Source organism: Danio rerio, chromosome 2 (assembly GCF_052040795.2).
Source record: "Danio rerio strain M-AB ecotype USA chromosome 2, GRCz13ab, whole genome shotgun sequence".
NCBI classification, from domain to species: domain Eukaryota; kingdom Metazoa; phylum Chordata; class Actinopteri; order Cypriniformes; family Danionidae; genus Danio; species Danio rerio.
Window position 1 is genome coordinate 51,987,983 of NC_141022.1, and position 15,965 is coordinate 52,003,947.

General features: G+C 39.2%; 1 protein-coding gene across 1 annotated transcript; it reads right to left on the reverse strand.

Moving 5' to 3' along the window:
* Nucleotides 1-1,817: 1,817 nt before the first annotated feature.
* On the reverse strand, nt 1,818-8,165 carry LOC141378918 (macrophage mannose receptor 1-like). Its single transcript, XM_087241552.1, has 6 exons — nt 7,951-8,165; nt 4,803-4,864; nt 4,371-4,727; nt 3,943-4,281; nt 3,735-3,829; nt 1,818-2,893 (listed from the first exon to the last, which is right to left on the reverse strand). Exons 2-6 carry the CDS (start codon nt 4,834-4,836, stop codon nt 2,759-2,761), a joined length of 960 nt encoding a protein of 319 aa, XP_087097678.1. The 5' UTR covers nt 4,837-4,864; nt 7,951-8,165; the 3' UTR covers nt 1,818-2,758.
* Between the last annotated feature and the right edge of the window lie 7,800 nt (nt 8,166-15,965).

The window sequence follows — 15,965 nt, forward strand, 5'->3', positions numbered from 1 at the left end:
ACTTGGCTACTTGCCACAAAACATAAAAATTAGACACAAAACATTGATCTAAGTTGTAATAGTTTATTAATACTTTAATTAAATGCAAAGTTGAAGGAGTGAAAAAAGCTGATGAAGCATACAGTACACTAACCGACACGTTTTTCAATCACAAGATAGCACCAAAGTCAAAAACGCAAAGCTGACAGGAACTAAACTGAATGAATGGAGCATATACTAACCTACATATCATTTATTTACAAAACGTCTCCAAACTGTCCCAAAAAAAAAGCAGCGTGACACAGAGGGACTGCAGGGTCTACAGGGCCGAAAAAGAGAAATTATCCAGTGAGCGGCAGTTCTGTGTGCACAAATGCCTTGTTGATGCCAGAGGTCAAAGGAGAATGGCCAGACTGATTTGAGCTGATAGAAAGGCAACAGTAACTCAAATAAGCTCGCGTTACAACAGAGGTACGCAAAAGAGCATCTCTGAATGGACGCACGTCCAAACTTGAGATGGATAGGATACAGCAGCAGAAGACCACAACGGGTGCCACTCAGCTTAGAACAGGAAACTAAATTGAAGAGCAGAAGATTGTAAAAATGTTATCTTGTCTGATGAGTCTTAATTTCTGTTGTGACATTCAGATGGTAGGGTCAGAATTTGACCTCAACAACATAACAGCATGGATCTATCCTGCCTTGTATCAACGGCTCAGGCTGCTGGTAATGTAATGATGTGGGGGATATTTTCTTGGCACTCTTTGGGCCCATCAGTAGCAATCGAGCATCGTGACAACGCCACAGCCTACCTGAGTATTGTTGCTGACCATGTCCATCCACCCATGTTCTGATGACAACTTCTTGCAGGATAACACACCATGTCATAAAGCATGAATCATCTCAAACTAGTTTCTTGAACATATAAATAAGTTCACTGTACTCAAATGGCCTCGGCAGTCACCAGAACTCAATACAATTAAGCACCTTTGGGATGTGGTGGAATGGGAGATTCATTATATGGATGTGATCTGATGTGACAAATCTGCAGCAACTGCGTGATGCCATCATGTCAATATGGACCAAAATCTCTGCAGAATTTTCCAGTACCTTGTTGAATCTGTAAGATTATAGACATGAGACTATATAGACTATAAGGATTAAGACAGTTCTGAAGACAAAGTGGGTCTAACCTGGTACTAGTAATTTGTACATACTGTAATTAAAGTGGCCTTTATGATCAAGCGGAATCCTGAGTTGGCTGACTGAGGAAAGTTGAAAGTGCTGGCCAGGTTGTTATTTGGCTAATAAATTAAAAACTTTAACTGATTGTTATCTTTGTATTTTAAAAGTAAGTATTCTTTTCATATTTGTTCATTCGAAATCTTAAGGAAATACTTTTGTTACATCAAAAAGTAAGGTTACGATGACCAACTGTCAAGCTAATCCAGCAAAAGATAGTACTTATAATGTCACTAAAATGCAGAATTTAAACCTCATATTTAAATAGAAAAAGGGGCGAATGACTGCAAAAAGTACCCCTTTTTGAGAAAAAAACCCATCAATTTCACCAGGCTGGCTACGGGCCTCAGAAGGAAAATCCAATACTCAACCACCAACATTATTGTGCCTCACATCATTTCTAACAGACTCATCATGAGGAGACATTGGGGTGCCTTATTGAGTCTGTTTACACAGCACACAGACTTTCTATAGTTCCCATATCCCAGTGGGGAGCCTCATCTAATGATGCTTCTACTATACAAACCATATATTATTTTCCAAACCTACTCCTACAACCAACCCTCATAGGAAACAATATGCATTATTTTTTTTCTAAATTCTTTATTCTGTCTGAATTATAAACATGTTTACCCATAGGGACCTCAAGTGGTGACACAAGTCCCCATGAGTCAGTGTGCTTTCAGGTTTAAGTGTCTGAGGATATAAAAACAAAGACACACACACACACACACACACACACACACACACACACACACACACACACACACTTCAAATAAAAATAAAAATAAAAAATCTCCACAGCACCACCAACAGTTCAAAAAGACAACACCAAAAATAACCCTGAAACAACAGAGAACTTTTACACTGAAATAGACAATACAATTTATTCAGTAGTGTTTACATCTTCACATGATCGACCACCTAATAGAGGAAGTTCAGCACATCTGAAAAGTATGCATGAGTTATGCCCATGCTTTTATATAGTTACTCAGTAAAGATTATCAACAGTATTTCACATCAAGATATATGTAAAGGATATTTACATTTTCTATGACCCAACTTTTTCTTTTTTTAAATGGGTTGTGGATCACTGGGACTGTTAAAGTTTACAATATCACCAGAATTTATATGTAGATGTCAAAGAGCCTGTGTTTAGCCACTAGATGGAGACAATAATGTATCAGAGACGGTCCTGTTATCAAAGAGAACTATTAAAGATACAGTTCACGCAAAACCCAACATTTCAACACCCAAAGCGCCAACACAGATTGACAACCTATAATATTCTAAATTATTTTACAAGAAAGAATCTATAAACATCCTGAAGTAGAAATAAATTAACTTAACTCAACTAAATTTATTAATCTCTTACTTGTCTTGTAAAAAGCAAACATTTCTATCTACAGCTGGGCTAGATTGAGTAATGTAGTTAAAGTAGTTCACATGTCATAAAGTACTACTACTAGTAATATTTCACTGTTCCTCAAAGCAATATTGTAACGTTACTTCATATCATTTACATTTTCACAGTGCGTTAGGGAATATTTTTACATTCAACTGAACTCTTCACACTGTTGTTTTCCAGATGAAACACCTTTTCACCGTCACCATTTGTCCATTTTATTTTGCTTTCACTTTCTAGTCCCATTCTTTTTAATTTTTCAGTGATCTGGAAAACAAGCAAGAAAACAAGAAACATCCACGACTCAATAAAATACCCAACAATGAAGGTGTGTGAGGCTCAGTTTACACTAATATTGTGGCGAGGGGGCGTGGCTACACCTGTGGTGCGCACCTGCCTCGAATCCCACGGAAGGAGCTCTGGACTATAAAAGGAGGAACGATGGCAGAGAAAGCTGAGAGAGGACCGGGCCCGGACATATTTCACTTTTGCTTTCAGTTTTAAAATATTTACTTATAAAATGAAAGGCAGCTCCTCATGTAGACTGCCGTCTAAACCAAAACAAACGGATGGCAGCTCCTCATGGAGACTGCCGTCAAACTGAATATAGGTCTGATCCAGCGATAGATCCTTGATGAACAGTCCGACATGCACAGCAGCACATGCCAGAGTGTGTTTGTGGTCATGTGATGTGCTTTTTCAGCAGGGTAGTATAGACAGAGAATTGTTCAGAAATGCTGAACTAGGTGAAACGTAAGTTTGGACGCAGATCGTTTTCATTCTAAAACACAGTTTTAAAACTAAAACGTATTTGTGTAAATGGGGCCTGAGTGTGTTGTTGATAGAATCCTGATTGGTATTAGCTGTACTTTGTAATCAATGTCCGGATTGGCACAAAGCATGATGGGGATTGTAGTTCAGGTCAATAACCAGTGGAGCATACGCAGCTGGAGTGACCTCTAGTGAGTCTAGTGCAAACTCCAGTTAATAATAGTGACAATGGATTTAAAATAATTTAGTACATTTAATTTGAACAATTTCATTAAGTTTATGCTTTAGAACAGTGTTGTTGAACTAGAATTTGAGAGCGTATAAGGCAGATACAAACCTGATTCAGAATGGCAGTCTGCAGTGAAGGATCATTCAGTTGGCATTTTCCAGTACAGGATAATTTCAGTCTGACGATTTGTTTTCTCTTTTCCTCTAGTGAAATACACACATGTAGTCATTTTCAACATGGAAGATACATTGCTCATATGTCACAATCTCAATGTTTCAAGAGTGACCATTTGAATCTGTTAACTGGTTAAAATCACCTGCATGGCACATAAAAGGATGCAGTGCATTACAGCCTTCTTGATTCCATTTTCCAGAATCAAATGTTGCCATGCTGGCACAGTCAGGTCCTACTCTCAGGTTTGGTTGACCGGATGCCCAGTATCTGAATCGGAGATCCCACTGATCAGACCATTCCCAAGGGTCCCGGTAAAGACCAATCCAGACGTAAAATCCTTTTATAATAGCTGCAGTTAGCTGGTCGTTCTCCACAGAGCTGTGAATTATGGGCAGGTCTGTGTAATGCTGTCTGCAGTAACTCTGAGCGTTTGTCCAAGTTTGAGGCCCTGCACTTTCGATCATGTAGTATGTGGAGTCTTCTGTTAAGAAAATTAAAGAAAGTAATTCTTAATCTCTTAATTTCCATCTAAACTGCAGAATAAAACACTTCAAATAATGCAGAACTCACTCTGACATGCAAAATATCGCTCATAATCGCATGGCATATCACCCCAACTGCCATCTAAAGTAGCTACACAATATCCATCATCACTTGGCATTCCTGAACCCCAGTTTAAGTACTGAGAAGAGTTTTCTCCATTCAACCAATCCCAGCGTTTCTCTGTCCCACTCTTCAGTCCAATCCACACTGACCCAAGGAATCCGTCATTCACTAAATTTAACAGCCTGTTCACATCATCCATGGTGTCTACAGTAGCCAGATCAGTGAATCTCTCTCTGCAGTAACTCTGAGCATCAGGCCATGTCATTCTCACGTTTATATAGTGATACTGACGAGAAACAGCAGAACTGCTGCAGAAGAGCCCTGTAAAAACCAACATGTTGAATCCTCTATATCTGCACATCATCATAAATACAGAATACAGATGATCAAACCAACCTGACAGCAGAAGCAGCACAAACAGACTCTCCATGACTGCTCACCGGGATGTTTTCTGTTGACTAATAATGAGCAGTAAAAAAAAAATCTGTATAACAATGCTGTAAGTAATTTATGTATTTAACCCCATTTTACCCTATAGATAAATAAATATAACATTAAATATAACATATTTAACGTAAATATTCACATAATTGAACCTGTTGTTCATTGATTTACTTGCTTAATAATATACAAACCACTTGAATTTATTACTAGTCCCAGCAATTAGTAAACAATTGTTTTTGCAATTACGTGCAATTTGTTTTGCTTTTTAATATGTTAAAGAGGTGTAATATGTATTAATTCATTCATTTTCTTTTTGGCTTAGTCCCTTTATTAATCCGGGGTTGCCAAAGCGAAATGAACCGGCAACGTATCCAGCACATGTTTCATGTTTCAAAACATGCAAAATTAGCCAGATCAGAACTCTGCATCTCGGCCTGTAGCAGCAGCAGTGAAAGGGTGTTTGGTGCTGCTGGATGCACCATCCTGAGCGCAGGACTGCGATAAAGCCATTTACAGTCGATTTAATAATGTTCCTCCACAAAAACACATAGCCTAATCTAGGTGAGTAAAGAGTTTTTAAGTTATAATTAATTGATTAAACCATAAAATCATAATGTAGACAGAGTATACGGGCTAATGGTGGCATTAGGCAATTCTTTTAATATTCAGCTTCACCGTTGCCTTAAAGACAGATTGTGAAGAGAAGTGGCGAAACAAATCTTGCACAGCCTTTACAATCATTTCGTTATTGCCAAATACCCTTCATAATTTTGAATTTATATTAATTTAACTTGATAAGAAAGACTTCACTGGTGTGTTGGCCAATTTAAAGGCTAAAACCTCCTTTCCACTGCACACGACAAATGACAAGTGACGGACCGGAAGTCATTCATTTCCAATGGAGAGCAGTCCGGGAGCTGCGTGGAGTTTTGATCATCTCCGTATGTGGAAAATTCGGATTCGAATTGAGCTGCGGATTCGTTAAAATATTTGAACTCCTGCGACTAGACCGTATGCGACCGGCCGACCATATGTGATGTTTTCCTGTGTTGTACAAGCAGGTCCGTGCGGGTGAGATGACAAATAGGAGTTTATTTTATTTATTTTTTTTATTATAAAAATACTTCATGAAAAAAAAATTCTGTTCATTAATGTAATTAAGAAAGTTAAAAATATATATTTTTAATAACTTTTTTAATACTTTTTAATAAAATACTTTTTTTTGCACTCTTTTATTTCGGAAACTGTGAGAATCAGCTTTTCTCCCATAGTGCACAACGACACTGAAAATACTGTGCGACTGCTGCAAGGGGGCGTAATCCGACAGTCGTGTCCAAATGTCATGTGCAGTGGAAAGGCGGCTTAAGTGTATGTACCTAGGCCTATTTAGAGTGCTGAAATGTTACGATGTTACAGAGGACTTATTTTATTTCTTTCTTCTAAGTGGCATATAGCCTACATTTGTTATGAATAAATTATGTTAAAACATATAAATGACTCGTTGAAAAAAAGGCAAAAGAGCTGTGTGCCTGTGCACATTTGAATAATGTCGAGCTATAATGGTTCGGGCTTTATGAAGCTGTCAATCAAAATGTACCTGTCGGGCTCGGGCCAAATTCTGTCAGGTTCGGGCCCCATTACAGCCACAAAAAACACTCATTTACACTCATACACTACTGACAATTTAGCCTACCCAATTCACCTGTACCTCACTTTGGACATTGGGGGAAACCAGAGCACCCGGAGGAAACCCACGCGAACGCAAGGAGAACATTCAAACTCCACAAAGAAATGCTAACTGACCCAGCCGAGGCTCGAACCAGCGACCTTCTTGCTGTGATTCGACAGCACTACCTACTGTCACCCATATGTATTAATTCTTTTTTTTTTTTTAATGTATTAATTCTTTTTTTTAAACATTACCGTTTTGTTGGAGTGCAGTGCACTATTCTGTGCTTCTGAATGACTGTATTTAAATTTTTCACTCATGCAGTGTCTGGTACAGACAGTCAAATTTCTTGTCTGGAATCTTGTCACGTTGCATGTTGTTAGGACACAGGGTTACAATGTTACACTTTTTGTAATACTTATATTATTTGCTAATTAAAAACCACCCTGTGTGTATATTTGTTTTTAACTCAGAATCAGTGTCTCGTATGGAGGATTAAGAAAATTACCAAATATAGTTGAAATTTGGTGTGTATTTAAGATTTAAGGGTGATATTTATCTTTTAACTTTACATTAATAAACGTTAGTAAGCAGTTTTTAACTAGTTACAAATGCTGTATTCTTGACTTATAAACACATTTATAATGTGCTTAATACTTGTACTATGGTACTTTGTTAATGATTTATTTTTCATTACTAAATTAAGTATTGCATTAATTACAAACCAGTTATTCAGGAGTAGTTGGTTGTTTTTAATATTCAGAATGAGTTAGTAAATTTTTAATAATCTATTCAAATTAACATTTATAATTCTTAATATTCAGGTATATACTAATAGTTACTTTGTATGTTAATAAATGCTTTATTAACTCATCGTAATGCAGTTTTGTCACCTAATCTAAAGTGAGGACTATTTATGCTTTATAATACCCTTATAAATGACAAATTAAAGGCTCAGTTAAATTCTAAACAGGAAAAAAAAAAACATTCATTCCGATTCATTTGAAGATACAGAAATGAAACTACTTCAAATGAAAAATAAATCTTTGCAACCTTATCTAAAATAAAATTACTGTACAGTTTAAATGTTGCATCCTTTTATATTGTTAAATGATTATATTGTTGTTGCTTTATCCAGTTTGATGTTGTATTTTGACACTCCAGTTATTCAGCAATGTTTAAACTTTACAGTAATTTTACTTTTTAGATACGATTGCAAAGATTATTGTTCATTTAATACTAAGCCTTTAATTGTCACTAAAGGGATTTATAAAACATAAATAATCCTCACTTTAGATTAGGTCACAATACAAATGTGTTTTCCATAGACTTACACACAGAGCAGGAGAAACTGCTGATATTAGATGCTTATAAATCTGTCTTATAAACAGTAAATCAATTGAGGCCAGAAGTGAAATTGTAGTTTCTTACCTTCAAAATAGTTTTCGTCCAGTAAATGCTTTTTATTTGTACAGTGAGACTTACTGCACAGTTTCTCCTGTCACCTGACGAAATAGACTATAAAAGTAAAAGATGTAAACGTATGACATTATATTCTATACACTACATTTCACCTAAATACATCCTTTAAATGGTCAAACAGAATAACGTGCAATGTGGACCAGAGCTTAGTCTAATAAATCCCCTGGCTCTCATTGATTTGTTTATGAGGTGTTTGACAAATGCTTTAATGCTTGAAGCTACCAATCAGAATCAAGAACTCCCTACACCCCTTAACCCATTTTACTACATTTAAATTTAAATCAATGAGTTCATACACCTTCCCACAGAACAATTACACCTTGCTTCATTTTCAACCTCATGAATAGATTCAACATCATCTATGAATAGATTACTCCAAAAAGGACAAGAGTAACCTTGAAAAACTGTACGTCAGTTTAAACACCACAATGTGCTTCAGAATTTGACATAGAGGTTCAGTCTGTACCGTAAAATTACATTCTCTAAGATCAAAAGTAACATAAAAATGTAAAGTTAAATGTTCTTTTTTTAATGACAAGGCATGAGACATTTTGATATTCAAAGTACTCATTTTCATTAAAGACATTTGCATATTGTTGCTGGTCAGAATATCTCATAGAGTGGATCATGGGAAGATATTTAGACTTGTATAATGTACACAGCCTTCCCGAATAAGCCATGCTTTCACCATAGGCTGTAAAACAAATCTGGACGAAGTTCTTCCATTGAATGCTTTGAATGCAAAATGCCAGATGAAGGGTACAAACTATCGCAAAACACTGCTGAAAAAGGAGCCTGGGCATGCGTAGATGGAATCTTGGATGGAGCCAGAGGTGCAGTGACGGAATCAATCTCCCAACCAAATGCTCGTACATCAAACCAACCACGCCCCCTGAACTTTTCATTTAACGGCACTGTATTGTACTGTATCTGTACTGCAACAAAAGCTCACTAAGCGAAGTTTAGCCGGTCCCGCATTATTCAATTTATGATTCACCAATCAAATGATTCCTAAGCCACTATAAATACCCTAAGTTCCATTTAACAGCCATCGTCATAGAAGATGTCCTCCCTTCCACCTCTACTCCTCCTTTTGTAGATGGATGGCACAGTGGCTCAGTGGTTAGCACTGTTGCCTCACAGCAAAAACGTCTCTGGTTGTAGTCCTTAACATGCCAGCTGCCATTTCTGTGCAGAGTTTATGCGTTTTCCCTATGCTCATGTGGGTTTTCCCCCCGGGTTCCCCAGTTTCCTTCCACCAGCCAAAAACATGCAACTTAAGTTAATTGACTAATCCAAATCGGCATTATAGACATGCTCCTAGTAAGTAGTTATCACTTGAGAGCAATCACTGTCTGTTCATAAGCTACTACAGCAGGGGAGTTCTCGAGATCTACCTGAGCGCAAACTAGTTTCTTGCCTTGCAAATGGAAAGGACCCCCGGGCTCGAGGATGCTATTTGCTCAGGGCTCTCTCCCAGGACAGCACGCCAAACAAGCTTTATAATCAATTATCAGGTAAGGGTGAACTCTTGAAAATAAACTGAAGCACTTACATTTAAAAACATTCAAGAATATATCCGATTTATTGAAAAACAGTGTGATGTCAGCTGTTTCATAATTTATTTATCACAATATATGTTGGACTGCAAATCTTTCATATGGTCTGGCCTAAGTTAGACTAAGCTATGGTGAGCACAAAAACAATTTCTTTTGTAATAGGTTGTTGGTATTTGGTATTTTCATAGGGGTAAAAATACCTTTTGTAAAATATGATATACCAAATAACATAGACAACACACATTTCTTAGAAAAGTTTTTATTATTAATTAACAATCAACAGGATCCGAAATATACACATTGAAAAATTGTGTTTTTATATTAGCTAAGATAAATACGGCAAGATTTCTAAGTATCAATAGCATATTTATCCATCTCATCCCTGCACTATATGAAATAATCCTTATTAATTTGTAATTAATTACAATTGCATCCAAAGATGCTTCTTGTTCATTCACTTCTGGTAAATGTAGCCTTAGCCAGGAAGAGATGATGTCATCAGGTGGTATTCAATGCTCACTGGTATGATGTCACGTAGTTTCAACATAAGTTCAGCCTGTGCAATAGATAAGTCAGCTCCCCACTTGTGTCCTGATCTTGTAAGGATACCTGCCTGCCTGACTTGTTCATCCTGGGAGTCTCTGTATGTCATTATGACCCTGCACTTTGCTACCTTATATTCCACCATCACGGATGACAGGAAGTTAGAGCTGCCCTGATCTTAATTAAAGGCTTACTGAACTGAAGCTTGGAGGTATTCCCAGCCACCTCCGGAAGTGCTTGTTGATCTTTATCCAATACTTCGATTCTTGTCATGGGAACTTCATATACCGTCATTTGAGTCTTGGCAGCAATTCATGTTGGTAAAGCCATGCTTTGTACAATAATTAATATTAATAAAATATTTAAAAAATAAATACTAATACATCAACCTGTGTCTTTCAGCAGCGGCAACATCGCATGTTATGATGTTTTTCTTTGTTTTTATTTGGTTCATTTGATGACCTAATTATATCTGGCAAAAAGGATTACATTCATTTGAATGTTTTATTTTTAATGTCTTCAAATAAATGCCAATAGTAAATGGTGTATTTAAATACCATATAACAATAACAGTTGTATTTGTAATATTTTATGTAACATTAATATTTTTCCAACAGCAAATTCAATAGAACTGAAACTCAAAAGATCAGACGTCCTTTAAGTCAAGTTCAATTGACGTTACAGGATATTAATGTGGACATAGGCTAACATTAGTTTTGCATTCCTAATTATTATATGCATAAAAATAATTTTTTCAGTTTGTATCAGCAAACAACTAAAGTTCAGACTGCATGATTTTCAAAGAAGTCATGTCATGGATGTTTTTACATTGCATGACTATCTGGGTTAGCGTACTGTTGATGCTGTGTTTATGATGGATCGGCGACAGGAGAGTTCACACTACTTTAAAATAGGAAGAATCAAAGACAACTTTGTCCAAACTATGTTTCACAACCAAGCAAACGCGAGAAGTGACATGTAATCAACGCAAGGTCATGTAATATATTTTTCATTATTAACTCTTAGGGGTCGAGTATACGAGTTTCAATGTGTCTTCTCATGATGCTGAACTGAACTTAAATTACACTTTCAGTTTAGATCGTTCAGATAAGATCAGTACCTCAATTAAATCTGTTAAGTGTCTACTTTTTATAGTGTACACTTAAAATGACAACAAACGCGTGTGCTTTTGCAAAATAAGGATATTTAAACAGTGTAGACATTTTCTCTTTTCTGTCTCTGCGAACTGCTTTTAGACTAAACTACCACTACAGTCTACAGTAGAATACGGTGCCATACGGTTATTGCAGTACAACTGAAGTACTTTTACAATACAACTGCAGTACAGCTACCTTCCTGCTCGGTGGACAATGGTTTCCAAGTGAGGTTTCAGCACTTAAATTGTATTGCTAAAGCATTACCACAATATATTGTATTGCACTTTTCTAGAAGTATAACTAACTACAGAAATACATCTAGAATGCTGCAATATACAATCTACTTAAATAATGCAGTTTTTTTTATTTCCAAACAAACTGCATTTCTCAAAAGTTAATTAAAACAACCGTAGTTTGAAAAAAGAAAAGAAAAAAAAACTCCAGTAATTTTTTGTAAGGGTTACTACCATTGCATTTCTATAATATTGATGCACACCATACAGCCAATCAGATTCTGGAAATTAAGTGATGTTTGTAAACAAATTTCGGGAGGAGCATGCGCAGAAGTTTCAGTATCGAATACGTCATTGACAATTATCCCACCATCAAATCAGTTTCTGAATAACCCCTATATATACCAAAGCTGTCTTACCTGCAGCATCTCTCGACTTTAGCATCCCTCCACCACCCCGTCACCTCACCACTTGCATCGCATTCCCGGGGGGAGCGTTCTGGGGCCGGGCTAGATACTTCGCTCGAATCCCAACTCCTCTTTGTTTCCTGATAAGGGGAATAACTCGAGTTGGGGTGTCTCCTCGAGCTCAGAGCCCTCCCCCCGGACAGCACGCCAAATATGCTTTATACTTAAACGAATGCAAGTGTGAACTCGTGAAACAGACCTTGGAATAGATCAAATTAAGCAAGATAACTTATAGATCTGTCATTTAACATCCATTAATTTCATTATGAAATCAATAAATGAGATGAAAGTTTCTTGTAAAAAACACACTCAAATATTATTATAAGTGTTGAATATATTGTCTCATTATAATTCATCCACATTTCAATAACTATCCAGTTTATTTCAGATAAGCCAGTTTTTAATGAGGATTTGTGTTAAGTATATTTCATGTTTAGATTGGTGATTTTCATTTAAGATAATTTTCGCCATTGACTCGCATGTCACATCTTTAAGACATGAAAATTAATCAAGTCGTGCTTCAAAGCCAAGATTCTTAAATCAGGTCTTTTAGAGACTTCAAATGTTATTATTATTAGTGTACTTGCAAAGATTTTTGGTAAATAAATACAACAACACATTTGCTTAGACTGAAGCTTTAAATGCTTTCACACATATACAAGTTTAAATGGACAATGCATTATTTGAGGACGTTCGCACACTGCAGCACATGTTGTTATGCGTATGTTATCAATGCTCTCTTTCTCTCCCACACACACAGAGCTGTAAATAAATCACCCCAGCACCACCTACTGTACAAAAAGACAACACCAAAAAGACATGAATTTCAGTCTGAAAAAGGGCATACATTTGATTATAGGATGTACATCTTCTACAGAGCACCTGTTCATTAATCGAGGAGCTGAAGCACATCTCATTACTGAACAATGCATATCAACATTAGGTATATGAAGCTCTATGAAAAGGATATTTGGTGTTTTATTTTAATTCTAATGACACACTATTAGCATTTTTATGGAAGATTTGTGGGTTATGGATCTCTGCGACTGTTAAAGTTGAATATATCATAGTCAAGATTAGGTGCCAAGTACTATATATTCATATATTCATGGCAAAGTGCCACAAGATGGAGACCGTCTCGGGTTACGTATGTAACCATAGTTCCCCGAGAGGGAACGAGACACTGCGTCTAACCAGAACGCTAGGGGAACACCTCTTTTATACGCGTCTTGAAGCACATGTGAAATCAATCTAATGTAATTAAGCAGGTGTCGTCAGACCAGAGAGTATAAAAGCCTGTACTGAGCATTCAGTATCAACTTCGAATTTGCTTGAAAGAAGTAACAGGCAGAAGAGAGTATGGCGGAATACGCAGTGTCTCGTTCCCTCTCGGGGAACTATGGTTACATACGTAACCCGAGACGTTCCCCTTCTAGGGAACTTCAACACTGCGTCTAACCAGAACGCTAGGGGAACGCAATACCCACTAGGCCAGACTCACTGCTGACTGTGAACGCACACTACGCAGTGAGAATAGAGGACCCTGGTGAGGGGTCTACATCGAGTTGATAGTGACGCACAAATGTATGTGGAGTCGACCATCCTGCCGCCAAACAAATGTCAGAAAGGGCTGAGCCCGAAATAGAAGCTTTGGAGGCCCCGACAGCCCTTGTGGAGTGGGCCTTAACAAATTTAGGTGCAGGGCGTCCAGCAGCCTGATAGGTAAATGAGATAGTCTCAACTATCCAATTACTTATTGTCTGCTTATTTGCCGGACTCCCCCTTTTTGAGGGTCCGAAGCAGACCAGTAACTGTTCACTCTTTCTCCAGTTGATAACCCGGTTAACATATGTATTCAGAGCTCTAACTGGGCAGAGTAAGTTTAACTTCTCTTGGTCCGACGACTGAAATGGGGGCGGGTTAAAGGCCTGTAGCACAGCAGGTCTCGCCACATGAGTGGGCACCTTAGGCACGTACCCCGGTCTGGGATAAAGAAAGGCTTTGGACATGCCTGGAGCAAACTCCAGAAATGAAGGTGCAACCGACAAAGCCTGGAGGTCACCAACCCTTTTTAAGGAAGAAATAGCTAATAAGAAAGCTGTTTTTAGTGTCAGAAACTTATCTGACGCCTCCTGCAGTGGCTCAAATGGGGGAACAGAGATGCCCTCGAGCACCAATGTTAAATCCCATGTCGGTACCCTGTGTGTGCTGACAGGCCTTAGCCTTATGGCTCCACGAAGGAAGCGACGAATTAGCGGATCCTGTCCTAGTGACTCATCATCTAGGGGAGAACGGTAGGCCGCTATAGCTGACACGTACACTCTCAGAGTGGATGCAGCTAACCCAGCAGACAGGCGATCTTGGAGAAATTCCAGCACTGAGGCTACCTGGCAGCTGACTGGGTTCAGCTGGTGTTCTCTGCACCAAGCTGAAAAGAGAGCCCATTTTAGGGCATAAAGCTTCCTTGTGGAGGGAGCCCTGGAGCTTAGAATGGTCTGAGCAACCTCGGTTGACAGTCCATACTCTATGAGGTGGGCCCCCTCAGAGACCACACCCACAGTTTCCACAGGTCGGGTAGGGGATGAAGTATCATTCCTCCCGCCTGGGACAGAAGGTCCCTCCTGATGGGGATCTCCCACGGGAGATCCGCCAGCAGGGCTATGAGGTCCGAAAACCAAATCCTGGTAGGCCAAACCGGGGCTACCAGCAGTAACTGTACTCAGTCTTGACGGACCCTCTCCAGGACTCCTGGGAGCAGAGCGATCGGGGGAAAAGCATACAGACGTAGCCTCGGCTATGTCTGAACCATGGCAACCAGTCACAGAGGGGCTGGATGCGAGAGAAAAAACCATAGTACGCAATGCGTGGTCTCTTAGGAAGCAAACAGGTCTACCTGCGCTTTCCTTAATCTTTCCCAAATGGACTCCACCACCTCGGGGTGAAGAAGTTTCCATTCCCTGGATCTCACCCCCTGCCTCGACAGGAGATCTGCTCCCATGTTCAGATGGCCCGGGACATACATTGCCCTGATGGACAGGATTTTGTTCTGGGCCCACAGGAGGATCCGATGTGCTAGTTTGCATAGCATTCGAGACTTCAGACCCCCCTGCTGGTTGATGTAAGCGACCACCAATGTGTTGTTCGTGCAGACTAAAACATGATGGCCCCTTAGATTTGGGAGAAAGTGTTTTAAGGCCAGAAACACGGCCATCATCTCCAGGCAGTTTATGTGCCAGTAATGATGATGTTCTCCCCATCGTCCCACTGCGGGAAGCCCCCTCAGGGTTGCTCCCCAGCCCGTTAGAGAAGCATCTGTCATAAGCATGACGCGATGACAGACAGCCCCCAACACTAGGCCCTGGGACAGGAACCAGGGCATTTTCCCCATACTTAAGGCTCGAAGGCAGCGCCGCGAGACCTTGATCATGCGGATCAAGCCCGTTGCTCCCTAGCCCGTCAGAGAAGCATTTGTCATAGGCATGACGCGATGACAGACAGCCCCCAACACTGGGCCCTGGGACAGGAACCAGGGTATTTTCCACATACTTAAGGCTCGAAGGCAGCGCCGCGAGACCTTGATCATGCGGAAAGGATTCCCCTTGAGGGAAAACCCCCTGGATTTGAGCCACCACTGCAGGGGTCTCATGTACAGCAGACCGAACGGAATCATGCTGGCTGCTGCTGCCATGAGACCCAACAACCTCTGAAAGTGTTTCACAGTGATGAACTGGCCTAGTTTGACTCTGTGTACGGTTGACTGAATCGAAGCGATTCATGGCGGGGACAGACGTGCTCGCATCGTCATGGAGTCCCATAGCACACCTAAAGAAATGGTCGTCCTGGCTGGAACAAGCACACTTCTTGCGGTGTTTAACCGAAACCTCAACCTTCTGATATGGGTGAGAACGACATCTCGATGCCGAACTGCCATATCGTGAGTCTGAGCTAGAATTAGCCAATCGTCTATGTAGTTTAGGATATGTATCCCCTGCATACGAAGTGGAG